This window comes from Lacerta agilis, chromosome 1, assembly GCF_009819535.1.
Source record: "Lacerta agilis isolate rLacAgi1 chromosome 1, rLacAgi1.pri, whole genome shotgun sequence".
Classification (NCBI taxonomy): Eukaryota; Metazoa; Chordata; class Lepidosauria; order Squamata; family Lacertidae; genus Lacerta; species Lacerta agilis.
Window position 1 is genome coordinate 91,457,574 of NC_046312.1, and position 27,674 is coordinate 91,485,247.

General features: G+C 43.7%; 1 protein-coding gene across 2 annotated transcripts; it reads right to left on the bottom strand.

Moving 5' to 3' along the window:
- Positions 1-282: 282 nt before the first annotated feature.
- On the bottom strand, positions 283-22,564 carry STEAP3 (STEAP3 metalloreductase). 2 transcript variants are annotated; one of them, XM_033163597.1, is made up of 5 exons: positions 22,483-22,564; positions 7,612-8,106; positions 6,440-6,967; positions 2,886-3,047; positions 283-675 (listed from the first exon to the last, which is right to left on the bottom strand). In XM_033163597.1, the coding sequence occupies exons 2-5, from the start codon at positions 8,095-8,097 to the stop codon at positions 385-387; spliced, it is 1,467 nt and encodes a 488-aa protein (XP_033019488.1). In that variant the 5' UTR covers positions 8,098-8,106; positions 22,483-22,564; the 3' UTR covers positions 283-384. The 2 variants fall into 2 exon arrangements, with proteins under 2 accessions (XP_033019488.1, XP_033019480.1); XM_033163589.1 differs by having other exon boundaries at positions 22,201-22,551.
- Positions 22,565-27,674: the final 5,110 nt, after the last annotated feature.

Genomic DNA, 27,674 nt, shown 5'->3' on the forward strand with positions numbered 1-27,674 from the left:
AGGGGCATCATGTTGGCCACCCCTGCCTTACATAATTACCAATATATTCCAAATACTGCGGTGTCAGCCAGATACATTGGTAACTTCTCTCCCCCACCCCCCGCGCGCATCAAACACCCCCCAAAAGATTTAAGTTTTAAGGCAACCACTCTCCCCACCCCCGGAATTACCAGTATATTCTAAAACACTGTAGTGTAAACTGGATACATGGGTAATATTACTTAAGTGCCTGAAATAAGATGATAATTATCACCACCATTCAATAATACCAAACTTACAAGCTTCAAAAAACAAACAAAAACTATATAAAAAACCCCCAGAATCTTCATAGTGCTCTTTGAAAACTTGTCATGATGGAAGAGAGAGAGAGAGAGAGATGCTGGATCACACAGCGCTGCTGCTTTCTCCACTCGAAAATTCCCCTGATGCTCTGGGCAAGGTGAACTTGACATACCTGCCCTTCTCCCACCCATTCCTGATGCGCCGCAGTCTTTGGTTCATACAAGGGAGCTGGAAAAAGAGTTTGGCCAGGATCACAGCACATGGTACCAGCAGCGTGAGAGTAAAGGTGGGAGGCAGGTAGAACTTGTACTGGCTTTCATCAAAGGCCCTGGTCCAGCCGTAAGTCAGGGTGTGCAGAGTGCTGATCACCAGAGCGACAAAGCCAAGGGAGGACTGAAAAGGGGAGCAGAAGAACAACAACAACAACATTGTTTTCAGTGATGTGGCTGGAGTTTGGTAGTCTTGTTTCTCCAAGCGTTACTTATCCTTGTATGTATATCTTACCCAACGCTACAATCCAATAAAGTACACAATTCCTTGGCTGCAAGTCCCACTTTCCTCAGTGGGATTTACTTCTCAGTAAGCACAGGGTTGGGATGCACCTGAGTAGCAGCACTGAAATAGGCCTTATCCCCAAAGAAGGCCTTCCATCCAGATCAAGTAAGTTTTAATTAGGTCCCAAACCAATGAAATTTATTGGTAGTAGCCATGCGAATGGTGCGCCAATAGAACAGGCATGACAGGTCCCTGAATGCTAAAATAGACAGGGGGGAGCAGATGGAGGGGGAGGGGGAGGCATATAGGCAATATGTGTATACTTTAGCTTTGTTACAATAAGGGACACAGATTTGGAGGGGGGGGCAAATCCGAAAAGAACAAGAGATTGGAAAGAGAAAAATGATTAGGAATGGTATCATGGTGGAGAGGGTGGATGCCGTAGTGTTTGAAACAGGTGTATCTATTGGGACCTCCAACAAGGTGTGTGTGGGTTCTCTGGGGCTCCTGGCATCCTGAGCAGCCAACTGGACAAAGCCACCACGCACGAACGGCCCTGATTTACCTCCTCCTAACCAAACTGCTAAGCTGTTGATTTCAATGGGATGTAGATATAACTAATTTGAGTGGGATAGGAGCTAGAATGGGTAAAGCTGACATTTTTGTTGTTGTTGTTGTTGTTAGGCCAGATTATGTTGATTGGAATATATGAGCTTCTGGGGCATTTACTTGGGCAGAATGAAGCTACTCTTTTCAAATTCCCAGACTCTTACAGCGGATTGGCCTGATCAGATGAGCTGTCCTCACATTTACCGGTACATTCCTGGTCAAAGGCTGGCACAAAGTCATCAGGTCGATTGCCAAGTAATCGGGTCAATTTTAAGTAATGATTTGTAAAAGTTCACCACCACCACCACCACCACAAACCACTCTTAACTATAGGTATGGAACAATTGTAACACAAGCCTTTCCTTTCTTACAAATGAGCAAAACTCAGGCAGCTAAAACTCAGCCTAAAATAGATACGATGACTGGAGCAGGATACTTTCCAGTGATTTGTCTCTGATGAGTCATTGGCATTGATCCTAAGTTCCTGAGAGTGGAACTCTGCTCATGAGATCCTGCTGCTAGTGGAGATTTTTTTTTTTTTTTGGCGGGTTCCCACTGTATGTCCTCTGCAAATCCGTTCCAGAGTATAGAGGGGACACTCCAGAACAGCTTGGGGTGTGTGCTGGGGGGCTGCAGGGGAATTGATCTAAATGACCTCTCCCTTTCCTCCAACCCCTAACCGCTCTCTTCTAACAGGAAGAATTGTTGATTTGGGAGTCCCTTCTGTTTATGGAAGGGCAGTTCAGTATCCAGACCATTGTCTTAGTCCAATGGCTTCCTTAAAAAAGAAAGAGCAGAGCAATCCTATGGATATTTGGTCAGAAGTAAATGGCCATTGGATTCAGTATTATTAAGGAAGTGTGCAGTGGACTGTATATACACATACATGGAAAATAAATTCTTGATGTCATTTTACAACATGCATGTCCCCTAGTAGAGATCTTCTAAACTAGTTTTTACACACACAAACACAAACTTTCACCACTGGGGGGCAGAGGAACAACAAAGTCCTCTGTTAGGGTAATGCAATGTTGAGGAACAAATAGCAAATGACAAAATGTAAAGGAAAATAACAAAAATGGATTTGAACTAGTATTGAATGTATTTGGTGCTGACGTTTTCTATATTTAATATAGGGTGGCAGCCACAAATCAATCAGTTCTTAAGTGTCAAATCTATGCTGCAGAACTGTCTGGGGTCCAAAGAACCCCAACACTCATCCTGTGCCCCAAAGGAACTTAAACCAAGGGGCTGTTCAAATGCTTTATAGTTGGGCATGGCTAAAACAGCTCTTGACACTTCTTTTCAATCTTCTGAACTACTTTCATTAACGGTGAAAATGAAAAAAGGAAGGTTGTTCCCAGCCCCCCTGCACTGGAATGATATTAGAAAAACACCCCTTGCTTTTTATGTGAACAACAGCCCTGTTGTGTCTGGTTTGGCCCTGGGAACGGTCTTCCTCCCTCCCTCTCTAAAAACCCTTGAATTGCAGCACTTACCTGAATGAAACTGAATTCCCTCCAGTTGAGAGAGTTGGAGATGGAAGGAAGTGAGGTTATGGCAAGCAAGGACAGCAAGCCCAAGGCCATGATGCCAAAAGAGATGTACATCTCCATCCTCCAGACTTCCTCCTCTACCCATGGATCTGTTTTCTTCTCCACCTGAAGGAACAAGAGCAAAGGTGTGTAGGAGCAACAAAAGAGGGTTTAAAAGATACGCAGAGTTCGCTCTGAACCCATGAAGCAATTTCAAGGGGTTTTTTTTCTTAACAGCAGCTGCCTGGTGGCCCTTCTGTCAAAGGTGGCAATGATTAAATTATTCTGCACCAGTACCTGGCTGACTCCCACTCCAGTCTATGGGCATTTAATTCTGCCATTGGCCTCTATCTACTGCTGGTGCAACCTGCCTCCTTTCCTGGACAAAATGAGTTTGCACCAATGTTGTCCATCAAGCACCCTTATATTTCATCCATCACCACCATCATCATAATTTATAAATTATATTTTGCGACTGCCACAGAGAATACCCTCTCCTGTGCTGCCAACTCCCATTAAACTTCTGAGGATGGTGGAATTATCAAGAAGGTAATTTGATCTTAAAACTTGAGGAGGTTTCTAAGAAAGGAGGTAGCCTTTCAGACATTTTGGGGCCTAAGTCACTAATGTGAGGACCCTGAATTGGGTCTGGAAATTTATTTATTAAACAATTAAATTAAGTTCATCCGAAGATCACAGGGCAGTTCACAGCATTAAAATAAAAAAGAAAAGAACACAAAATACTTAATTAAAAAATCCCCCCTCCGCAACACATTTAAAAGGATATAGGGGTTTATGTGTGTTAAATGGAAGCCAATCCTGGCTGCTGCATTTTGGACCAGCTGAAGTTTCCTAGTTGTTTTCAAGGCCAGACCCACTTGCAGCAAGTTGCAGCAATTCAAGCTGGAAGTTACAGTGGCTTCGCTTCTGTTCCAAAAGGGCTGTAGCTGGTGAACCAGCTGTAACTGGAAACAGGTATTCCTAGCCACTGAGGGCCTCCAGTGACAAACGTGACTCCAGGAGTACACCAAAGCTACAGACCTGCTCCTTCCAGAAGAGTGCAGCCCTGTTCACAAGAGACTGTCTTCCCACCTCTTGGACCAGAGAACGTCAAATACGCAACACCACTGTTGTATCAGCCTGAATTTCCCACTGACCTCTGCAGGGCTTGCCAATAACTTGGCACCTCCATGATCAGACCATGCTTTGCCATTGAAGGCTGCAATTAATATGTGAAATCAGCTCCAGTTTCGAGCGAAGTCCACAAGTGTCGCTCTCTGAATACTTGACTGCTCAGGGCTTAATGGGATTTGGTTTAAGTGCATTTAGGAGAGAAGCGTTCAGGCTAATGGAAACAAAGAAATGGGATTTGTACTATATTACAGAGACTGACACTTAGACCCAGCCATTTATTCCATTAAAATCAATGCGATTCATGAAGCAAGGATTTTGTGAGGGGGGGGGGGAGAGAAAGAAACAACACAAGAAAAGAGGGAAATGGGCACCAACGGCTTGCAAGGGATTTATTTACAAGAATCACAGAAGAGAAATAAATGCTGTTGGGGGACTGCATCCCTTGCACCGAATATAGCAAGGTGATCGGGAAGGAGGCTCAGACAATATTAGCAGAAGTAAAAAAAAAAAAAAAAAAAAAAATGAAAAGTACTAACTCATCACAGCATCTTGCATTCATCAGTATTGCTTAGGCTGTGATTCTAAGACTGCTAATGTGGAATATATTTCCACTAGCTGCATTGAGAATCCCATGCGATGCTTTGGGGAACGTAAGAAGATCTCTGCTATTAGACAAAAGGCCCATCTCATCCAGCATCCTGTTTTCCGGAATGGTCCATCAGCTGCTCATGAGAAGCCCTGTAAGCAGAACATGGCGACAACAGCACTCTCCAATTTGTGATCTCCAGCAACTGCTACTTAAGAGGCAGACAGTCTCTGATACGGGGGTGGGGGGTGGGTAGTATGCAGTCAGCATGATTCATCGTCACTGGTAGCCTTATCTTTGATTTATCTGTCTAATTCTCTTTTTAAGCTGTCCAAATTGGTGGCCATTTCTACACCTTGTGATAACGAATTCCATAGTTTAAGTGTGTGTGTATGTGTGTATCCACTTTCCTCACATCAGGTATGGTTTTATACACCTCTGCCACGTCCACCCTTTCTTGCCATTCCCCCCTAAAATGAAGAAGCCACAGACATTCCAACCTTTACTCCAAATGAGAGTTGCTCCAGGCCTTTGATAATTTTGATTGCCCTTTTCTGCACCTTCCCCGCCCCACCCCCCAGTACAAAATGCTTTTGGAGGTGTGGAGACCAGACCTATAGACAGTATTACAAGTGCATCCGCAGCATAGATTTGTATAACGCACTATGATATTGGCAGCTTATTTTCCAAATGAGGGAATTTGCCTTTTCCACAGCTAGTACACACAGCGGGGTTGAAATTTTCATCAAGCTATCCACTGTGACCCCCAAGATCATGATGGTCAGGCATATCTAGCTCAGAACCCCATTTGTGTACATGTGAAGTTATGGTTTTTTCCTCCAACCTGCATCACTTTACACTTGTTTACGCTGAATTGCATTTGCCAATTTTACTGCTCATTTGCCCTGTTTGGAAATATCTTTCTGCAGCTCCTTGCAAACCTGTTTTGTTCTTACCCAGCCTAAACAATTTGGTGTCATCAGCAAACTTGGCCACCTTACTAATCACCTCTAACCAGGCAGAGGGCCTTCTCTGTAGTGGCACCCACCCTGTGGAACCCCCTCCCATCAGATGTCAAGGAAATAAACAACTATCCGACTTTTAGAAGACATCTGAAGGCAGCCCTGTTTAGGGAAGTTTTGTAATGTTTGAAGTTTTATTATGTTTTTAATGTTCTGTTGAAAGCCACCCAGAGTGGCTGGGGTAGAAGTAATAATAATAATAATAAATATGACAAATAATTCTAGATCATTTGTGAACAAGTTAAAAGCACTGGTCCCAGTACAGATATTTTTTAGGACCAGACTACTTAAATCCCTCCACTGTCTTAACTGTCAATTTATTCCTACTCTCTGCTTCCTGTTCTTTAGCCAATTACTGATCCATAAAAGTACACATAAAGTGACTTTGGTGAGGGGGCAGAATGAAAAACTGAAAGTTCAAGTACACAGTGTCTACTGGATCACCCTTATCTATATAGTTATTTGACACTCTCAAGTGAGACAGGACTTATCTTTGCAGAAACTATGCAAGACTATGTGCTTGGTAATTTTAGCTTTAATAATGTTTTCCGCCCCTTTTCCTGGTTCAGATATTAAGCTATCTGCCCTGTAATTTCCCAAAATCTCCTCTGCCCCAAACTGCAAATTTTTAATGGTGCTAAATTGTCCACTTTTCAGTCCTCAGGTATGGAGGCTGATCTTAGGGACAAGTGACAGACTTTTTGGTAGAACACCAGCATTTTTTACACCCACATCATTTGCAGACAGAACAGACCAAAGAATCGGAAGTACAGTACCTGATTGACAGCATCTCTGAGCAACGAGTAATGATGGGATCGCCGCATGGGTAGGCACAAGCTGTACACAGCGTGCAGAGCTGCACAGAAAAAGCTTAGCAGACCTATCTGCTTCCTGTGCTGCAGCCATTGGTCAAGCCAGTCAGGGAACCGGCTGTACTTGGTGCAGCGGTAGAGCTGGAAAATGGCCGCAAGCACTCCAGGCAGGTAGACGAGGGACAGCATGACGTAGGCGACGCAAGGCAATGTGGTGTTGACGACCTCCACAGGGATCTTGTAAAACTTGTTCTTTTGCTCCCGGATGTAAGGGTGCAAAACTTGCCGGATGAAGTTGTATGTGTAGAAGCAGAGAAAGAGACCCAGGGCCAAGAAGACGGGGATCTTCCAGGCAGGGAGAAGCCGCAGCGGAATATTCTCAATCTCACGAGCTGAGCACAAGGAGCCCATGTCCACGGGGGTGAACCCCAGCGTGTGAGCGATTTCGGCAATGGCACGCTTGGCTTCTTGGTTGTCCGAGCATATGAAGACCTGCAGGAAACAGATGACATGTGATGGCAGCGATTGGCAAGCAGAGGCCAGGAGCACAGGTAAGGGGTTCAAGGGAAGGAGGACGAGCGATGGCATGGCGAGTGCCATACAAAGCAATAATACGGACACATCTGAACATTTCATGTGTACACCTTTGCCTCTGTTGACTCATATGTACTTCCTTTTCCCAAGTTTCTTGAATTTTGAGGTAATTTTAGGCTATGACCTAGACTCCTAGAGAACCTGAACACCAGAGAGGGTGGCGTTTTTTGTTTGTTTGTTTCACAAGGGCTGTCACTAGATTATAAAGACATCTTAATTGATTGTTTGAATTAATTCTGTTTGACTCAATCAGATAATCAATCCATTTCCATAAAAATCATGGCTCTCGCAACTCTGAGGCCCAGAATTTAGTGTTTTACTTTAAAGGAAGCTGAGAAGCTGAGTTGTATGCAAGACAGCAGGCTGTGTGCTGTTTGTACAAGATATCTCCAAACTGCAAAGAGCCCTGATCACAGGTATGAGAAAAATGTATTGTAACTGTATTTTTAGCCATGTTTTCTCCCCTCTCCCGCCACATTTTCTTTCTCTCCGATTGTGACAGGTCTGGATGTATATACGTAACTGATAAATCAGAACAGTACCTGCTTATTCCCGTCCCTTGGGCCTGACTGTAACGTCCACGCTGAGATGACGTTAAATCCTTTGACAACAGTGCATGCTGGGAAAAGTGATGCCAAATACTCAGCATTTGATTCTTTGTGATGGTTGATTTCATCGTTGTTGCTTACATCCACCAGGATTTTGCCAGACAGCTCATCGCTGAGGTCGCAGAGTGTGGTGTAATGTTCTCTGAAAACCGCCACAAAGACAATATTTGTCTTCTTTATAGCATCTGCCTGGAAAGTTACTTCAGCTGCTGATGGAAAGAGGGTGGCATTGCGCTTTGGGTTCCGGCTTCCAATCACCACTTTGAAACCTGAGCACACCAGTCGCATAGACAAGGAGCGTGCAAAGTCACCACTGCCCAGGATCCCCACCGTTGAGTTACCAGCGGCTGGGACGAGGCTTGCATTACTTCCAACATTTTGTCGGCCGAGGAGTGGCTTTGCCATGTCACCTTCCGGCATCACGATAAGCTAAAGCAAACAAAACACAAAGTCGCATCTGATACCCGGCTGAAAATGGCGCCTTCCTTTCATCCCACTTTGTATGAAAGTTGTGGAATTTCTTCTGGGACTAGTTGCAGAATCTCCCCCCCCCCCCCGAAGTCCAGCTGGCACCACCATTGGCCATCTTTGGGGGCCAGCTGGAAATCTACCCTTTTCTCCAGACCTTCTGATTTAGGAGTCCTGGCCTATCTAGTAGTATGTTGATAGATAGAATGATTTATGGAGTGAATTGCATGTTTCGATGTTTATTGGTTGGTTTCATGCAGTTTGGTTTGACAGTGAAGGGTGGGATAGAATTTTGCAAACAAACAAAACAAATAACATTTTAGCGCTTAACAGGAAATCTGTAAATGGGTGTTCTCTTATTCCTAACTAGTAAGTGAATGTATGTCTGTATTTCAGGACTCAAGATAAACAGCTGGGGTTAGAATTGCAGCCTTATGCCACATTATCATAATTGCTTCGAGTAGATTAGCTTAGCCTGAATTAATTTTAACCATCTTTTTTTTTGTTCACATAATCAGGGTGGTAAAAGCATGGGAAGAATCTCTTCCATCCTCCAACACATTGTTTTCTTGGCATCTTTAGGCTTCGCTCAGCCCTACCTTAATCTATGTGTTTTACTTTGGAATAAATATTTAGGAAAGTTCTCACAATCATGAATATATGGATAAGATGGATCAGTCCTTTTGCTGCTCTGAAGAAAATGAGCCTTGAGGTAGCAGTCACAAGAGTGAGGGTAGCTACCACAAGAGTGTTGATTGCCATATTTTCTATTGATCTGTCTAACATACAGTTGCAGACACATGTTAAGTTTTTGCCTTGGAAGGAACATAGGAGTAGACAAAGCTTGAGTCAGGCTGTGAAAGGTCATGGTTATTTATCCGTTTGAGCTGCATTTTAAGTAAGAAGTAGTCTTAAAGCAAAGGTGAAGAATTTGAGATCCTCCAGATATTGGTGTACCCCATTGAGCATGGCCAATGGTCAGGGATGGTGACAGAAGCCATAGTTCTACAACATCTGGAGGGCCCACAGGTTCTTCATACTTTCCTCAAAACAAATAGAAATGCATTTATGAGCGAGTGAAATAAAGATATATTAATATTCAACACGTCAAGGTAGGTTTTTTTTCCCTGGCGGCCTCTCTCACAATGGGCCCACAGCACTTCAAAAGCACAGTTAGTTTTTCCTAAGGAGCAGCAAACTGCTCTGCTCTCTTTCATAGCTTGGCATTTATATTCTGTAATTAAGTGCCATTCAGTAATGGAAGAAAGATATGTTTGCAAAGTTTTGACAGAAGCAGGTTTTTTGTTTTTGTTTTTCACGGGGCAAATCGGTAGATGAAGTGGCTTGCGCAAAAATTGACAATTAAATGGTTGAAAAATGTAAGCCAAGCCCAAGGTGCTTTAAATGAGATGAACAGGCATGGCCTCTGTAATTAAAGGTGGATTAAACAAACTCCCTTGTTTTAAATACTGTGCTATCATGAGCTCAAGGTGATTAAGCCAAGTTGTAAGATGATTGTTTAAGAAACAGTGTGGTCTAGACTCTAGGAGAATGGCTGGTAAGAGCTAAAGTATGCATCATTGGTGGTCCAAAACCTTATTCTGCTGATTCACATGTAAAGTTTATCTGGGATTGGTCACGCATACGTACCCTGCTCTTGTTCCTCCTTCCCATAATTGGCACTTATTCTTAAGAGCAGTGGAAATAACTTCCACGTCAATGCAACCAGGAACAGGTCTCATCCAATGTTGCCAGTTTGAGAGGGAGCCATACTGCTGGTTGAAACGTATGCTGAATTCCTAACCCATATCCTAAGGACAGCAATTTCTACTCCTCTTCAAGTCAAAGAGGTGGCAAAATTGATTAACCAGTTTGCAAGTAGCCCTACTTACCTACCTACTCCTGACAGAGAGTTCCTTTAATGTCAGGGCACTGGTCAGAAGGAAATAAAATGTGCACTGCTTTATTATTCTTTTTAAAAGGCTGCAGATAAGTGGATAGGCTCTCATTTAATCAAGTCATTTTAAAATTTACATTTTAATATTTCAACACATCTGGTATAAATTTGGGCACTATATTAATCCCTTAGTGTGTAGTTCTATACATATTTATTTGGTCTCAGGACTGTGCAATTAGTCATCATTAAAGGAAGATAGGAAAATAAGGAGAACATCGGCACCTGAAATAAACTTCAGTTTTAACCAATTTTTCTTTTAAAAAAGTGGGCCCCAAAAAACTTCCTGCAGCTGCTTCATTATGTGGGAAACAAAGTCATTTAATTCCTTCCTCAGATCTGGAGAGGCTTCCCTCAGAAGAACTGAGCAGGTGCCACATCCCTGCTGTGAACTGAACAGATTTTGGTAAGAAAGAGACCTTTTAATCAAAGACTCTTTTTTTGTCTCCAGCTCCACAAGATATCCCAAGAGCCTCTCCATCAAAAAAGAAAGTTAATAAGCCTGACCCATCTGCGTACAATTTGCAGTTACAGCAGCAAAGATGCTAAGCAGAAATCATATATATCTCAGCACCACCATCAGAGTAGAGGAAAAGAAAAGTAGAGCCGCTGTGTTGTCATGTTTAGAGCGTTGGACTAGGATGTGAGAGGCCGGGGATCAAAGCCCCACACAGCCATGAACCTCAGTGGGCGACCTTGGGCCACTTCCCATCTCTCAGTCTAAGCTACTTCACAGTATTGCTGTGAGCATAAAATACGGGAGGGGAGAAACAAGGATGCTGGGATATTATTATTATTATTATCATTATTCAAATGTAGAGACCATTTCATGGCACAAACCCATCAAAGTGGAGCACACTGTTAAACAGAATTAAAACACAGGAACATGAACTTGTGAGAATAAAATCAATTCTATGAATACTGGACCAATAAAGCCACCCATGCAAATGCTTTAAAAAACATTTCCTCAAATATAAAATTGATCTTCCATAAACGACTGAGTTACACCCCAGGGAAAGCCTTCCCAAACAAAAATATCTTTAGCAGGTGCCTAAACATCACCACACTCGGCGCCTGTCTGATTTCAGCTGGTAACTGATTCATGAGAGCTGAAGACGCCACACTAACTGCTCGGTTTCCAGGACAGGCTAAGCACACCTCTGATACAGCAGTAGCAGCAGCAGTAATATCTAGCAAGACAAATTTACGAAGGTGAGTGTGTGTCAGTTATGGTACCTTTTACTGGCAGGCACAAGCAGCAGTATGCGAGGCAAAATGAACAGCAAGGCAAAGGCTACTGTCAACCTCTTTTGAAAGTTAGGAAACTGATGGTATGATCCTTTGCATGTATCTTTGGAAGCAAGTCCCTCTGTGCTCAGTAGGGTGTACTCCCAGGTAAGTGTACTCTACATAAGATCGTAGCATGAGAGTGGGAGGGAGGCAGCCACCTACATGTCTTGAGAGTGTCAAACGTTGGGAATGTGATTTGCCCAATACGTATTTTGTGCTTCGGGGCAAGAAAATGTGCTATTCCTATTTTTCTTTCTAGGACAGCAGGGACTTCCAAAGCTAGGATACAACATCTTCTAGAAGGAAGTCCAATGCAATTGCCACACATGATACATTGTGCACATGTACCTCCCTTGCCCCCAATAGCTACAGGAGAGATATTTAAAAATAATACATGATTGCGAAAAGCCTGTACCTCAAACATCTCGGTTTGCCCAGTTTGAGAACTGGAAGAAGTCAGTATAGCCTTTATTTGCTATAATAAAAAAACACAGTTTGCAGGATTTTCCGAATGCCTCCAGTGCAATAATGGAATGAATCCATTTCGTAATAAAGAATATAATTACATTTGAATTTGATAGTGTAACCTTAAGACTATGTTCTTGTACAGCTGTGTTGTATTTAGTGAGGGGCTTTCCCACTCTTCTAAAAGTCCATGTTGATTGTGCTATATCCCATAGGGCAGCTCTCCAGTCTGGGAGAGGCTTGTGTGTCCTGTTCTTGCCCAATAAAAGCAGCATGGAGCAAATCCATGGGGAGATACTGTACAGGGGCTTTAACTGAGCGCTGGCAAAGCAGAGTCAATTGCTGCCACCATGGTACCAATGCCATAGGGGTGCGGGTGGTGCTGTGGTCTAAACCACTGAGCCTCTTGGCTTGCCGATTGGAAGGTCAGTGGTTCAAATTTGTGCGATGGGGTGATCTTCTGTTGCTCTGTCCCAGCTTCTGCCAACCTAGCAGTTCGAAAGCACACCAGCGCAAGTAGATAAATAGGTACCTCTGCGGTGGGAAGGTAAACGGTGTTTCCGTGCGCTCTGGCTTCCGTTGCGGTGTTCCGTTGCACCAGAAGCGGTTTAGTCATGCTAGCCACATGACCCGGAAAGCTGTCTAGACAAAAACCAGCTGCCTCGACATGGAAAGCGAAATAAGTGCTGCACCCAATAGTTGCCTTTGACTGGACTTAACCATCCAGGGGTCCTTTGCCTACCTTTACCTAATGCAGGAGGCAAAACTGGTTCTTGGCGTCTAAGCAAAAGGACAAACAAGCCCTTTGCTCCAACACTGAAACCCTAGTATAGATCATATGTTCTGCTGCAGGAGCACAGCATCCAGCCCAGAAGGCATATTGCATAACCAACTGTGTATAAATATAGTTATTTTTGTAGAGCAGATAAAAGTCAAGGAGTTTGACTCAGCATTCTACTTAAGCACGTATTTAACACTAAGACACTAAGAGCATAACTGAATCCCCTTGGGAATGAATCACAAGGGATTAGCTGAATCAAGTTCTTAAGACTATATACGCTGTAAAGTAGGCAGAGTAACCTCATGGCCATCCGCAAGTTTCCTAATATCCTAATAGACACCACAAATAGCAACAGCCTTTCTTGGCTGCAGTGCAGGAAGCCCTGGCTCCTCACTCACAACTATGAAAAGCTAATGGCTGATTATCTAAGGGCTCTTTAAGACCGTTGTGTTTTTTTTCACATGGAGAAGCATATTTGTCTTTTATTTGTAGCAAACAGTTTGCATATAGACTGCTTCGAGGAAGTCACATTTTTCCAAGCAATTAAAAGACGTTATTTTCCAGTTCAGAAAATTTGATGCTTCTCCCAGATAGCACAATAATTGCTGTTGCAGTTTCAGTGTGGAATATGGTTGTGTAAGGGTCACAAGCATTTCTTGTGTACATTTAAATATTCATTTACTGACCAGTGATAAACTTCTCAAATTCCATCAACTACTCAAATACCTGGTGCTTTCAGGGTTGTTGTTTTTTAAATATATATATATAACTGTTTCTTTGGGTTCCAGTGCTGTCAGAGTTCCTTTGCCAGAGTGTGCACCCAGTGTGAGCTTTGGAAAGTCTGAAAATGTTAAAGGTTGTTTTGATAATAATTGCCGGAGATTTTGTTTGCTTGTCTATGCATAACAGGGGTTCACATTTGATACCATCACTGCCAATGGGCCAGATTCAACTTCGTTTTTGAGCTAGTCCTACTAGCACAACAGGGCACGGTGGTCAGAGCACCTTACTCACATACAGGGTCTTAAAAGAGTTCTTGTTGACTTGCTAACCTACCACAATGGCTTCCGCCATCATGCCAAGAATGTGATGATTCCTCAAAGATTTGCCACAGAAGAACCTAGCATAGTAATCAGGGCCAATTATGAGATTAACTATGCCATCAAATATATCCATTAATCTTTTAAACCATTGCCGTTGTTGCTGCTCTCTGATTTTATTTTGTTTCTGCATTCCTTTTCACCCAGACTTTTGCCAAGCTGGTGACCTCTAAATCCTTTTGACCACAACTCTCATCAACACCACAGTGCTGGCTTTGGCTGATGGAAGTTATAGTCAAAAACATCTGGAGGGCACCAGGTTGGCAAAGACTCATGTGATCCTCCCCAGCATTTCAGATGCACTAATGATGAGGACCGGCTACAAATTATATCCTTCACAGAGGTTAGTTTATCTTCCTATTAATCTGCAAGAGGTGTGTGTAGCCTCTTTCCTCTGTTGTCCTTTCAAAGATGAATGGCAAGTTTGAAAAAAATCTTTGCTTGCTGATTGCCTGTTTCTTTTTAAAAAGTAATATTGATTTTATTGGGACCGGTTACTTTTAATACTTCCAATTTTATTCATTTGAAGCATTACAATAAGTGAAACTAATAGAAAATCTTAAAAACCCTAAAAATCAGAGCCATCAATAAAAAGCAGCAGAATAAGAGATTACAAGAAAAACCTCCACTGATTTAAAAGAGAAAGCAGATAATATATATTACTACAATTTTAAGTTTTTGAGTTGTTCACCTATTTGAAACTTCACAGGGTTGTTGTGATGATCAAGAAAACATGGAAATTGTCTTTGTTTGAAAAGGTAACTTAGGCAGGCTATGAATCAATAATATGGGCCCACTCAGCAATCAATAGTTTTTTTGGGGGCTAAAAGCCTCTTTGGTCAGATAGCACTTATTGGGTACAGTCAGAGATTTGAGGAAATGGAACTCACCATTCTAGATACATGACATAGCATGACTGGTGGATGGTTGATTGAATTTAGCATGCCAGAAGCCCCTACTCATGATAGGCAATCAAGTAACCAAGGCTTAATTAATCTTAAATCCTACCTGTCAGGCTTCTGGAAACTTGCCCATTGCCTATGCCAAACAACTGCCAGTAAACAAAATTAATTCTTTCCCATTAATAAGAGGTGACATTTACTACTCACATCTCCTGTTGCTTTTTGCTACCATTACCCAATCCCTAAGCACTTTTGCTGCTCAACCATGATTTTAGCCTAACAAGTAACGCAAATTTACAGTTTTTGTGACGAGGGAGTCAAGCACTTCCTTCCCTCCCCCCACCATGTGAATATATATTCACACACACACAAGTTCGCAGAAACGGGATTGGAAGTCCAATTGTTTTCAAAAATTTGCATTGTGAATTATTTTCTGAAGCTGTTTCACAAGAGGCAATGCTAAAAATAAATATCCAAAGTCTAGCCTATCATTATCACTATGATAATTAAGCACACTTGCACTTACTATGCCTTATTTAGTCTACTTTGGAAACAAAGACTTTGCAATAATTTTAGAATCCCTCTCCAAAGACACACAAGGCTGCAGGCCATGAAGGAGGTGAATGGAATTAGAGAAGAGAATGTGAGATGAATTCACCTCGCATAGAGGGTTGTGGAGCTAGCTGTAAGGGAAGTTTTTAATGTTTAATCACACTAATAATAATAATAATAATAATAATAATAATAATAATAATAATAATATTCTGTTAGGAGGCATCCAGAGTGGCTGGGGAAAACAGCCAGATGGGCAGGTTATAAATAATAAAAAATTATTATTATTATTATTGACATTACATTTAGCAGGTGTGGTGTAGTAATCAGAGTAATCAGACTTGAACTGGGGAAGCTGGGTTCAAATCTCCACTCAGATGTGAAGCTCACAGGGTGACTTTGAGCCAGTCACTATCTTTTAACCAAACCTACCTTCTTGTGCTGCTGTCATGATACATGTATGTGCACTGAGCTCCCACTGACAACAGCTACTTGGGCTCAACTGTGCTCCTGAGATGGCCATGTTCAGGATGTTTTGTTTCTGCATCTATACGAGTTTGCTGACTGCAGGGGCCGCATTGTTGCTGAAGGTTTTTTTATTATTATCATTCATTACAAATATAAGGTAAAGTACCCCTGGACGATTAAGTGCAGTCAAAGGGGACTCTGGGGTTGCGGCGCTCATCTCGCTTTCAGGCAGAGGGAGCCAGCCTTTGTCCACAGACAGCTTTCTGGGTCATGTGACCAGCAAGGGATGTGGGTGGCGCTGCGCTCTAAACCGCTGAGCCTCTTGGGCTTGCTGATCAGAAGGTCGGCAGTTCGAATCCCCACGATGGGGTGAGCTCCTGTTGCTGTGTCCCAGCTCCTGCTTACCTAGCAGTTCAAAAGCATGCCAGTGTAAGTAGATAAATAGGTATTGCTGTAGCAGGAAGGTAAACAACATTTCCATGTGCTCTGGCTTCCGTCATGGTGTTCCGTTGTGTCAGAAGCGGTTTAGTCAAAATAACATAGAGCTGTATATGAAAATGTTCTTTAATGAAATGACTACCAGACCACAACATTAATAAAATGCTGAAAGTTAAATACAGTGGTACCTCGGGTTAGAGACGCTTCAGGTTACAGACACTTCAGGTTACAGACTCCGCTAACCCAGAAAAAGTACCTCAGGTTAAGAACTTTGCTTCCGGATGAGAAATCGCACGGCAGCAGCAGGAGGCCCCATTAGCTAAAGTGGTACCTCAGGTTAAGAACAGTTTCAGGTTAAGAACGGACCTCCAGAACGAATTAAGTTCTTAACTCACGGTACCACTGTAAATAGAAATGAAACCTGGCTGGGCAAGTGGCAGAATTAATTATTGCACAAAATCCCAAAGAGTTGTGCAATTTATACTGGAACAGACATATTTTTATTTTTAACAATTGTTGTTTACATGCACATCCCACCCTTCTCCAAATGAGTTTAGGATGGCGTGTGTATATACTGCCCTGCATTTTGCCTCACAACAACCCTGCAAAGTAGGCTAGGCTGAGAGACAGGGGCTGGTTCAAGGTCACCCAATGAGCTTCATGGCAGTGGGGTGGTCAGGATTTGAACCCACGTCTTCCTGAATCTTAGTCCAATGCTCTAACCACTACTCCAACCCTGGTTCTCTCTACGTTTGCTGCCCAACTTTTCTAGAAAAGTGGTTGTGGTTAGCAGCACTCTCTCATGACTCCTTTTGCTCTAACTTTCCTACATGCACTCTTTTTTGGCATTAACAGTCACTTCTGAGGACTAGAACATCAGGAGCCTCTATTTTATAATAGTGTTTATTAGTCGTTCTAGAAAATGGGTATTTTCAGCTTTTTAACTTTCCAGTCTGGTACTTAGTTACTACTATGAATACTTTGAAATGGCCCCCTGTTGCCTTTTTATTTATTTTTAAAAACGTCTTTCTAGTCTTGTTTAGAACTCAGTGCAACACTGTTTTGTTGGCTTAGATACAAAGCCAGGAGGCCAGAAAGGTTGTTACAAGTTTACAAAAGAGATTTCCCTCAGTTCTTTAAAGGGCCACATGTTTGAATGTTGCCTTGCACACATGAAATGAAGCAAAAGCTCCATGAGGATGAATTTAGGTTGAAACAGGTCTTTCCCATTGAGGAAAAACATTACAGAATATTGTTTCTTCATTAGATTACGGACTGTGCAATCCTATCCATGCTTACTCAGGAAGTAAGGCCCATGACACTCAGTGCAGTTTTCTTCCAAGTAAATGTCTATGGAATTGCAGACTTAGTAGGACTGACACCTAGATAGACTTAACTGAATTTCAAACTATTTTATTTGGAGTTTTTAGCTTTTAAAATACAGTATAATGCTTCTTTTATTTTTATCTGTAAGTTTTCTCCCAGATAATGTTTTGATACTATCCTATTGCATGCAATTTTTGATGTGGCTGAAATATATCATGTTTATTTACTGGACAGTAGATACTGCATAGTATTTCTGGCTACAGTGTGTTTTGCTCATTCTCCTATTTGTTTTCCATAATCTGCCTACTTGCCAGACCTGAAAAGATAATGCCCTCTGCACATCTGTTGGATTCTATTTCCTCATAATTATACTTTTGGAGATATGATTTTTTTAATATAAAAATGCTTAGCGGATGCTGGCACGACACGCTTTGAGAACCTTTGATCAAGATTATTTCCATTTAGTCTCTTACTGGAGATGTTCAAGGGCAAAGTCGAGGCATTCTTGGATGCTAGACTAAGCAACTGGCATCTATAATGCATATTTTCCTATGTTTTTGTTGTTGCTTAATTCACTCAATTTTGGGGATTCCCCCCTTCAGTTTTTGCTGTATGCAATTATGGCATATAAAACTGCACCATCAAATTGGTATCTGCTACAACAAGCAGCACAAAGAGTCTTAGTGTCATATTTAAATCTTTTTTTAAAAGAAGAAGAAGAAAAAGGCTTTGCAGGAATTTTGATACTATAAGCTACACCTCCTTTCCCAGCATGTCTGGCCACGCCAGGAAGTGGCGTATTTCAATGCACACATTGTATTCAGAAAGCAATTTAAATGTTTTTAGGAGAAGGGCTCATATTTCTGTAATAAATGTGTGTGCACCAGCAAGGACAAAATGTAGGGGTGTGTGTGTGTGGGGGGGTCTTGTACAAACAAATGCCATATTTGATGCATTCATTAACTTTCTGTCACCTAACAGCTTGCTGCATTCAGGATTTGATCTTACCTGACCTTATATACTCACACAAGCACCGAAATCAATATTTGAAACTGCTTCCACTGCACTAACCCAATCCCCTTTCTCAATTTCCGGAACTTCAGTACATTTTGGAAGATTACGACCCTGACTGACTCCAACCACGAACAGCCAAGCACTAGGTCCACAGTCCACTGGCAAGTTCTCCTGCACAAACACCACCACAACCAGTGAGGAGATGCACATTTTTTCCATTTAATTGGGCAAGAAAACTTCCCACCTGCCCTAAAGTAATGTGAAGGCTCCCCTATATGCAGGATTATTATTATTATTTGTACCCCACCCATCTGACTGGGTTGCCCCAGCCACTCTGGGCAGCTTCCAGCGTATACAGAAACATCATATAACACCCAGCATTAAAATGTTCCCTGTACGGGGCTGCCTTCAGATGTCTTCTAAAGGTTGTTTATCTCCTTGACATCTGATGGGAGGGTGTGTGCCACTACCGAAAAAGCCCTCTGCCTGGTTCCCTGTAACCTCACTTCTCGCAGTGAGGGAACTGCCAGAAGGCCCTCAGAACTAGATCTTAGTGTCTGGGCTGAATGATGAGGGTGGAGACGCTCCTTCAGGTCTACAGGGCTGAGATCAGCACCAACACTTTGGAGGATGCTATGGAATCAGATGTAGGTTGCCTCTAGTCTAGCTTATAAGAACTTTTGCAAGATGGATTCACTCACACACTGGAAACTTAGGTCTGGGCAATTAAAGTGAAGTGAAGAGCTTTGTCACAACACATCCACTTAAAAGAAAACTCAGTGGGCCTTCTGCAGTTAGGAAAGTGACATGGAAATGCATAGGCAATGTGGGAGGAATGACCTATTGACAGGAAGATGTATATGCTCCATGCAGGCAAATCAGGACGAATGTCCACTTCTGTACAACCTCCCTACAAACAAATCTGAACAAATGGTCAACAAAGAGTGAACACTGTCGAACCTCTGTGTGAGCTTTGTACAAGCAAAACAGGATGAGTGCTATAGATAACTCTAGGTACAAGGAAGGTCCTGGGGCCTAGCTGCTCCACTCACCGCTGGGGTATCAAAATTGTTCCGGTACTTCCATAAAATACCGAAACCTTGAATTGGTACATGCAGAAGAACCCTTCTGATATACCCTAACAACTAAGAAAACCTAAATGCTTCTCGCTCCCTTTCTCTGCTCTGAAACTCAAAGCGTGAAGTCTGCCCTCTTCAGAGTGGCCACTTTTTCTTTAGTCAAGTTTCTTTGGTCAAGTTTTTTTTATGTTAATGCTTTCAAAGCAGCAAAAGCATATCTGGGAAGAAAAGGGATGGAAACTCAAGCGCCGTCTTCATTTTTAACAGGTAGGTAGCCGTGTTGGTCTGCCATTGTCGAAACAAAATAATAATAAAAATTCCTTCCAGTAGCACCTTAGAGACCAACTAAGTTTGTTATTGGTATGATCTTTTGTGTGCATGTATCTGAAGAAGTGTGCATGCACACGAAAACTCATACCAATAACAAACTTACGGTAGTTGGTCTCTAAGGTGCTACTGGAAGGAATTTGTTTATTTTTTATTTTGTTCCATTTTTAATGTTCATTTAGCATTCTGCCATGTGAAACCATACCAAACCCTTAATGTCCCACTTGGTTACAACCCTCCACCTCCCCCACATGCACATGCACACACACAATGTGAGCTAAAGGCCCTTTCCAGAGAGTCACTACTTTTGGGGTGGGACTTAGCCGCATACTGGCAAATTCAACACGTGAATTATAACTGATTGGGAGGCTGTGCACAACTGGGCCATTACAGCATTTCCACAACACCTCCAGAAAAATTAAGAGGCATTAAGAATTGGCAATAGAGAATGACACAATTATCAACCAAGACCTAAAGTCTCATGGCACCTTAAAGACAAACTGATTTATTGTGGCATAAGCCCTCTGTGGACACCTTGCAGCCCCTCTGTATTACCCGACCTCAATGTTGTTCCAGAGGGTTCCCTCCCTAGGCTTACTGAGCAGATTTCCAGGGAGCACAGGAAGCTGCAGGGCAAGTTGTTGAAAATTGCTTCTGTGAGAGCAGAATCTTAGGATCTTAGCCTTAGTCTTTCAAGGTGCCGCAAGATTCTTTGTTTTTTCTACTGCAGCAGATTAACACTTTTGGCTCTCTAGAAATTCGAAACCAGAAACACACTGACTGAGAATAGCGGACCATATGTAAGATCAGACCTTTTTTTTTTTTACGCAGGGCTCTATGCCCACAGGTTGCAATCCTAAGCGTTGGAAGTTTGTCTCACTGGATTCAGTAGAGCTTACTTCTGAGCAAATGAGACTCAGTAAAGTGCATCAGAACCAACCCCAATGCATGACCCGATAACTCTTACTAAGATGCATTCACATTTATCCTTCAATCAGCTGTAGTTTCCTCCAGCAGTAATTTACACAGTAAAGCATTTACTACCTACTGCTTTGGTAGTATGGAGCATAGCTGTCAACTTTTCCCTTTTCTTGCGAGGAATCCTATTCAGAATAAGGGAATTTCCCTTAAAGGCCAAAGTTGACAGCTATGGTATGGAGGAGGCAGAAGAGGAATACTTTGCAGATGATGTTTCTGCTGAACTTGAATTACTGGGGTTTAAGATGTGTGAACAGAGCATGGTCTCTCTGTAGACTGTAAACAAGAAATGCATGCAGGTGGCTGGAACAGAAGCTGAAACAGAAGCTCCAGGGACAGCATGGGTTCGCAGAAGAGGGACAGAGCTTCAACAGGCTAGGTAACATACGGTATCTATTTTTTTGCAGGCTAGTAACTTTGGTAGTTCAAGGGTCTGAAGAGATAACACACCCACCCCACCCAATACTTGCTTATCAGTGGGCCTACAGAACAAATGTGCCTAAGACTATACATACCATGCATTTAAGACACCCCTCAAGAATCCTGGGAACTGTAGTTTGTTAAGGGTACCAGGCTACATGAAGGGTAAACTATAGTTCCCAGTTCGTGGATGTGCTTTAAATGTAGGGTGTGTATGCAGCCTTGGCCACATGTGACTTTAACAGCATGATCCCATTTACTCAGAAACAAGTCCCATTGAGTTCAATGAGACAGTCCTGACAGTCTTAATCAGATTATCAGAGCAGTGTTTTTTTCCTGGGGGTACGCATACCCCTAAACTTTTTGTGAATCTAAGTTTGGCCTCATTGAGGGGCAGTATTTCAATATAAGTAGGAAAACGAGAGTACCCTCTAAACATTTTTTTAAAGAAAAAAATCACAGTCAGAAAGCAATCATATCTATACACACACCAGAAAGCGGAGCAAGCCCGGATGCTCGCCTTTCATTCAGGTTTTCAAGACATCCTTCCTATGCATACTATACTAAATCTCCACGGGGCGTGGGGCGGTCAGGCAAAGGGCCTCCCTTCTATGGGAGCTCCTCTGGGATGGGAAACGATACAGTACCCATGCCTTTGTAACAGAGGGAAGGGTGGGGGCGGCAACCGTGAACTACCGACCCCGAGGACACCACCTTTCGGAGCGTATTTCTACAATGCGATACTAAACAAACACAACTCGGAGGCGGCGAGGCTGAACGGGGCAAGGGAGACAGACGAGCAAATGCAGCCGAGGTGGTCAAGAGGAAATTGGCAGTGCCCTTCGCCCCCCGCCCCTTTAAAAACAAACTGTGTTTAAAGAGAACCATGGATTGGGCATTTGGCCTGTGGGCTTTGGAAAGGCCAAGGAGGGGAGACCCTACTTTGAGGCCTGCCTCTTACCAGAGAGAGAGGGGCGCGCAGAGCTCTTTCTGCGCGCAGGCAGACGCCTTTTGGGGCGGCCCGGAGCCTCCCCGGGTCTCCGCGCCCTGCCTTGCCGAGTTCCGGGAGCGCAAGCCCGCTCCCCTCTGCGGGCGGCGATCCAGTTCCGCGTCCTGTTCCCCCCGCCCGAGTTCCTCCTTGACACCTGCGACCAGCAAATGGCATTCAGCCGGAGAGTCGCGCCGCGCTCTCGGTGCGCGCTCGGCTCCCCCGCCGCCTCGCCACCTGGGGCTGTTTACTCACCGCTCCTCGGGCCCCGGGCAGCGAGCAAGAGCACGCAGGCTGGTTTATGGGCGCTCGGAGCGTAATGGAGTAAGCGCGGGACTCCGCCTCTTCCCTCCCTCCCTCGCCCGCCTGCCCGCCCGCCCGCCTCCCTCCAGCCTCCCTCACTTCCCCGCCTTTGCTTCGCGTGAGGCATCGACCTGCCTCGCCTCTCCTTATCCAAACCAGGCTGCGGCGCGTTGTGGCTTTGGGCAGCTCTCTGTGCAGACATATCGCGCCAGACCCACCCACACAGATGCAGCCCTAGCTTGGTCGGTGGTGACAGCAGCAACAAACCACAACGCTCAGCTGGCAGGAGCAGCCCTCTAGCAAGAAAGCATCCTAAAGCCATATAGGACCAGGGCAAGGTGGGTAGATTTAGCAGGTCCCAGGCACCGTCCCAGGTGGATTTGGGCCTGAAAGGCCCAAGAGAAAATGTGGGGTACATGGGGTACATGGAGGCACGCACCGTTTGTGACATTGCACAACGTCTTTGCGGACCACAGGTGGCTCTCCTGTTGAAGCATTTGCCTTAGCTTCCAGTTTCCTAGATTTGGGACAACATAAGAGGGCCTTAAGGGACAAGGGTAGCGCTATGGTCTAAACCACTGAGCCTCTTGGGCTTGCCGATCAGAAGGTTGGCAGTTCGAATCCCCGCGACGGGGTAAGCTCCTGTTGCTCAGTCCCAGCTCCTGTCATCCTAGCAGTTCGAAAGCATGCCAAAAAGTGCAAGTAGATAAATAGGTACCACTCCATCGGGAAGGTAAACAGTGTTTCTGTTGTCTCTGGTTTCGGTGTTCCGTTGCGCCAGTAGTGACTTAGTCATGCTGGCCACATGAACCGGAAAGCTGTCTAGACAAACGCCTGTATGTGACTGGACTTAACTCTGTCAGGGGTCCTTTACCTTTACCTTTAAGAGGGCCTTAGTTTTGGTTGATGTTGGCATCAATAAGGGGGTATGCCTCTGGGGGTGAAGTCAAATGGCTGTGTTAGTAGCACTGAAGTGCCATCCCCAGGGCCGTGTGTGTGTGTGTGTGTGTGTGTAGGTCCTGGGCTGCCCAGATGACAAGACCCCCCTTTAGGCCTCGCTGATGTGATCCTAAGGAAAGCAAAACAATACATTCGGCACCAGCTTGGCTGCAAAGTGGCAGCGGTTTTTCTTGATCAAGGAATAATGCCAGTACCATTTGGTGATATATTTAGCATAGCTGTTTTTCCTGTTTACTACGTGCAGAGAATTTTGCTTTGGAAACAAAAAATGTTGAGGCATTGTTCTCAGCACCACAAGGTGAGTTAGCGGCTAAATAAAGTTGATTTGTCATAAGGCACAGAGCAGCCATCAAACCTTTTCAGCTGTCCAAGAGTTGGTCTCTTAAAGGGGCCGTGTGCTAGGTATTTTTACAGTTGATATGGGACCATGTGTCTTGCTTTATAAAGGACAGCCCACTGTAAGGGGTCTCTTATTGAAGGGCTGTCTGGTCCAAGACAGGATAAAGCTGCTAAACCAAAAGAAGTAAGAACAGGAGCTAAGGACATAAGAAGAGCTTAGTGAATCAGGTCAATGTATGGCTACCATATTTTTTTCAATGAATCCGGGGACACTTTTTATTATTATTTTGAAGCTGAGTAGCAACAGAGAGTCAGTAGTGGGGATGGTGAGGCAAAAGACCCTGGGCCCAAGCACACATGCATATTGTATAAAGGTGCAAAGCCCTCCTTTCACACCCTGTGAAACATAAATGTGCAGAATTTTTTAAAAAACTGGGCAATGGCTGCCCGCCCATGACTCCCGAGCCTCCCCCAATCTGTCAAACAAAGGGGGGAGGGGGCAGGAGATTGGGGAAGGCTCGGGAGTCATGGGCAGGTGACACGCCGTTGCCCAGTTTTTTTTTTAAAAAACTGCGCATTTATGTTTCACAGGGTGCGAAAGAAGGGCTTTGCACCCCTCCTGGGCAATGGCCGCCCGCCCGCAACTCCCGAGCCTCCCCCATCAGTCAACACAAAGGGGGAAGGGGGCAGGAGATCTGTACCGCCGGACATCCCCGGTTCCACTTTGGCAGTGGTGGTGGCGGCAGCAGCAGCAGTCAGCAGCCCGGAGCCAGCCAGAGCCAACTGCGCTACCAGGCTGGCTCCAGGCTGCTGAGGATGCCGCTGCCATGTTTCCCGGGGACAGATTTGCAAATCTGGGGACATTCCGGGGACTGATTTGCAAATCCGGGGACGTCTGGTAACCCTAGGCCAATGGCCTATCTGGCCCAACATCCTATTCTTACAGTGGCTGAACAGTTGCCTGGGGAAGCCAGCAAGCAGGATTCAAGCACAAGAGCACTCTTCCCCTCCTGGGATTCAGAAGTATTGCTGCCCCATCTGTGGAGTTGCTGGACAGCTGACCAATCAAGTCGCTTCTTCACAGTCTTCTTCCCTATGGGGAACTGTATTTTATTTCTATTCAGCTTGTAGACATTGTTTCTAAATGTGTGTCTAAATGTATCAATTAGTATGTGCGAATTTTATGCAAATCTGACTTGGCAAGTGCAAATTTTATGCAAAGCCTTTTGCCCTCCTTTTCTGGTGATGCATAAGTGGCTGCCCTAAATGTGGAGTATTTAAAAATATGTCCAGCATTCTACCACCTTTTGTGTAAAATGTAGAACTGTTCTCTACAAAGGAAGGAAAAAAACGCTGTCAAACATTTACAGACACACACTGCAAAGTGGTGAAAGACTTGATTGTAGTGGTGTGCAAGCAATGCATTAAAATCTCCAAAGGCACTTTGTCACTTCAGGCTTCAGGCTGGAGATCATAATTGTGAATGCATTCATTTTGGTGAAATCTCCCTGCAAGTAAGAAAGCTAGCACATCAGGGAGATAACCTTTCTCCTTGATCTGCTGGCTTTCTAATTGTATATATAGTTATTTCCAAGGGATATTTACATAGGAGAGTATTTAAAAAATGTGATTACTCCCACTTCATCTGTGGTCTGACATGGTACATTCTTTTCTAAGCCCAAAGCTGAAAGTATTTTAGAGGCAAAGGAGTAAGGAGCTGATTATATGTGAAATCCAGTTTGAATAAACCCACAGAGATGAAATAATGACAGGTGGATTATCACGCCACCAGCATGCTGGAACAAGATAGCTCCAGTTTCTGCTCCGAGACAGGAGTCCGACACAGACCTTAATTTTCTATTAGTGAGCACATTTTACAGCTGCAAAGATGTGGCCTCTTCCTTTTCCTTAGGAGAAAGTGTGGGATTTTTGTTTATAACTTCTCTGCGTGCTATCAATAGCCAAGCCCAGAGATGCCAAAGGGTGTAAAGGAGATAATAGAATTTACCCTCGCTAGACAGGGAGAAAAGCTGATGTATTGAAAACAATGCAGCTAACTTGGCCCCTCGCAGCTCTGTTCCATTAGCCTCCAAACGCACGGTAGGAGTGCCTGCGGAAGGCAGCGAAAGGCAATGTTATACTTCAGGAACGGAGATTGTATTTAACCCCTACTGTGAATAGAGGATGATCTTATGAATAAAATCACCAGGCAGCTAGTGATGAACGGATCTGATTACAAACAGTCGGCAGCATCTGATTTAAAACTAGAAAGTAGGGCAGTGGTCATATTCTTTTGTTCACATGTCTCCACGGCCATGGCTCCCCCTCCAGCTTTTTTGCAGCTGAGCTGCCTCTGCCTGGAACACTCCCCATGTGGGTTGAGGGAGGCAATGGATTCAGAGACAAGTTATGAGGCTCTCAACAGTCTGCACTATAGGTGGTGGGGTTGGCTAGCTGAGGACAGCTGAGTTTGCAGCAACACATATTTGGGCTGTTGTTGCTGCAGTAACCGCTGTAGTTTCCTGAGGCATTCTGGGATGGATTCCCAGCACACATTCCTGTTGAAGCTCCTACAGATCCCAAGGCATCTGGGGAACTGGTGTGATGTAAGATGTTAAAGGGGAAAAGGGGGGCAGGGTACAGTAGTTAAATGATTTGATAACTTTGTAAGTTCGACCCAGGCCTGAATATGGAAAATGTGGAACGTGGTGGGAGGAGGGGGACAAATTAAGTCAGTGTGGAACAACAACAGAAGACCCATAAAGGTGTCCGGATCTGTCATTTGATTCCTTATACTGTATACTTGTACATGGGTATAACCAGAGGGGGGAGGGCAGGGGAGGCAGCTGCACCCCCCCCCCCCAGATACACAAATATTATTGAAATATTTGAAATATTTGCTTTGAAAAGCTCAACAACTCAATTGCCTTAAAAAAAAAAAAACCACAACTCAACATCTTTGGCTTCCCACCCCCCAACTAAAATGCTGGCTATGCCCATGCTTATATAATTTTAGTAAAAATAAAATAAAAACCTTAATACAATTAAGAACAGAGGGCCCAGTTACTCAAGTGCTTCTTTATTGTTTACTGAGTTGCTCATCACTTTTGTCAGCATCACTTCTTCCATCCCATTGCTAAATGAAAATATATACTGTAGCTTCATAGAATAGATAGAAGAAGCATTTTTCTTCCTCTGTGGTTTTTTTCCCCCCCCCCCCCCCCCGCTGCTTCAGGCAGCTTCCTTCCTCATTCCACCGCCTGAGATTTTAAAGAATTCAGATTTAACTTGTGTGCATTCAGCTGCAGGCATGTAGCAAAATAAATAAAAATTTAAAAGAGGGCAGAAAAGAGGTGGGGTTCCAGGAAAAATACTTTGGCAATCCCACCCACCATTGCAACCAATGTGTTTTGACTATACGCGATTTTGGCTTTAGGCACGATCAGTGTTAGAAACGCAAATATATGAGCTAATTGCCAAATGGCACCTAAAATCTAGGTTGCAGTCACTGCAAAGGTAAATTTAGGCATCTCACCCTCGATTATGTTTTGTTGTTGTTGTTGTTGTTGTTGTTGTTGTTATTCATTTCCGTTCTATACCGCTTTATATTTTAAAGGAAAAAAATCTCAAGGCAGTTGACAACATATCAAAACATCAGATGAAACAATCCAGAATAAAACAAATTCAAGCTTTAGGGAAAATATTTCAGATCCTTATGTAAGTGACATTTTGCTTTCCCCATATTGATTGACCTTCTTAGTTTATACAGCTGCCCCATAGCAGAAGTACCCTAGGAAGGCAGGGTGGTGTAGTGGTTAGAGTGTTGGACTAGGACCTGGGAGATC

Excerpts from the sequence above, each read along its gene's own strand:
- STEAP3 (XM_033163589.1), bottom strand. The coding sequence starts at position 22,404 with ATGCCATTTGCTGGTCGCAGGTGTCAAGGAGGAACTCGGGCGGGGGGA. Across the intron at positions 6,968-7,611 it reads CAAGGGACGGGAATAAGCAG|GTCTTCATATGCTCGGACAA; the intron begins GTACTGTTCTGA and ends TGTTTCCTGCAG. Across the intron at positions 676-2,885 it reads GGGAATTCAGTTTCATTCAG|TCCTCCCTTGGCTTTGTCGC; the intron begins GTAAGTGCTGCA and ends TCCCCTTTTCAG.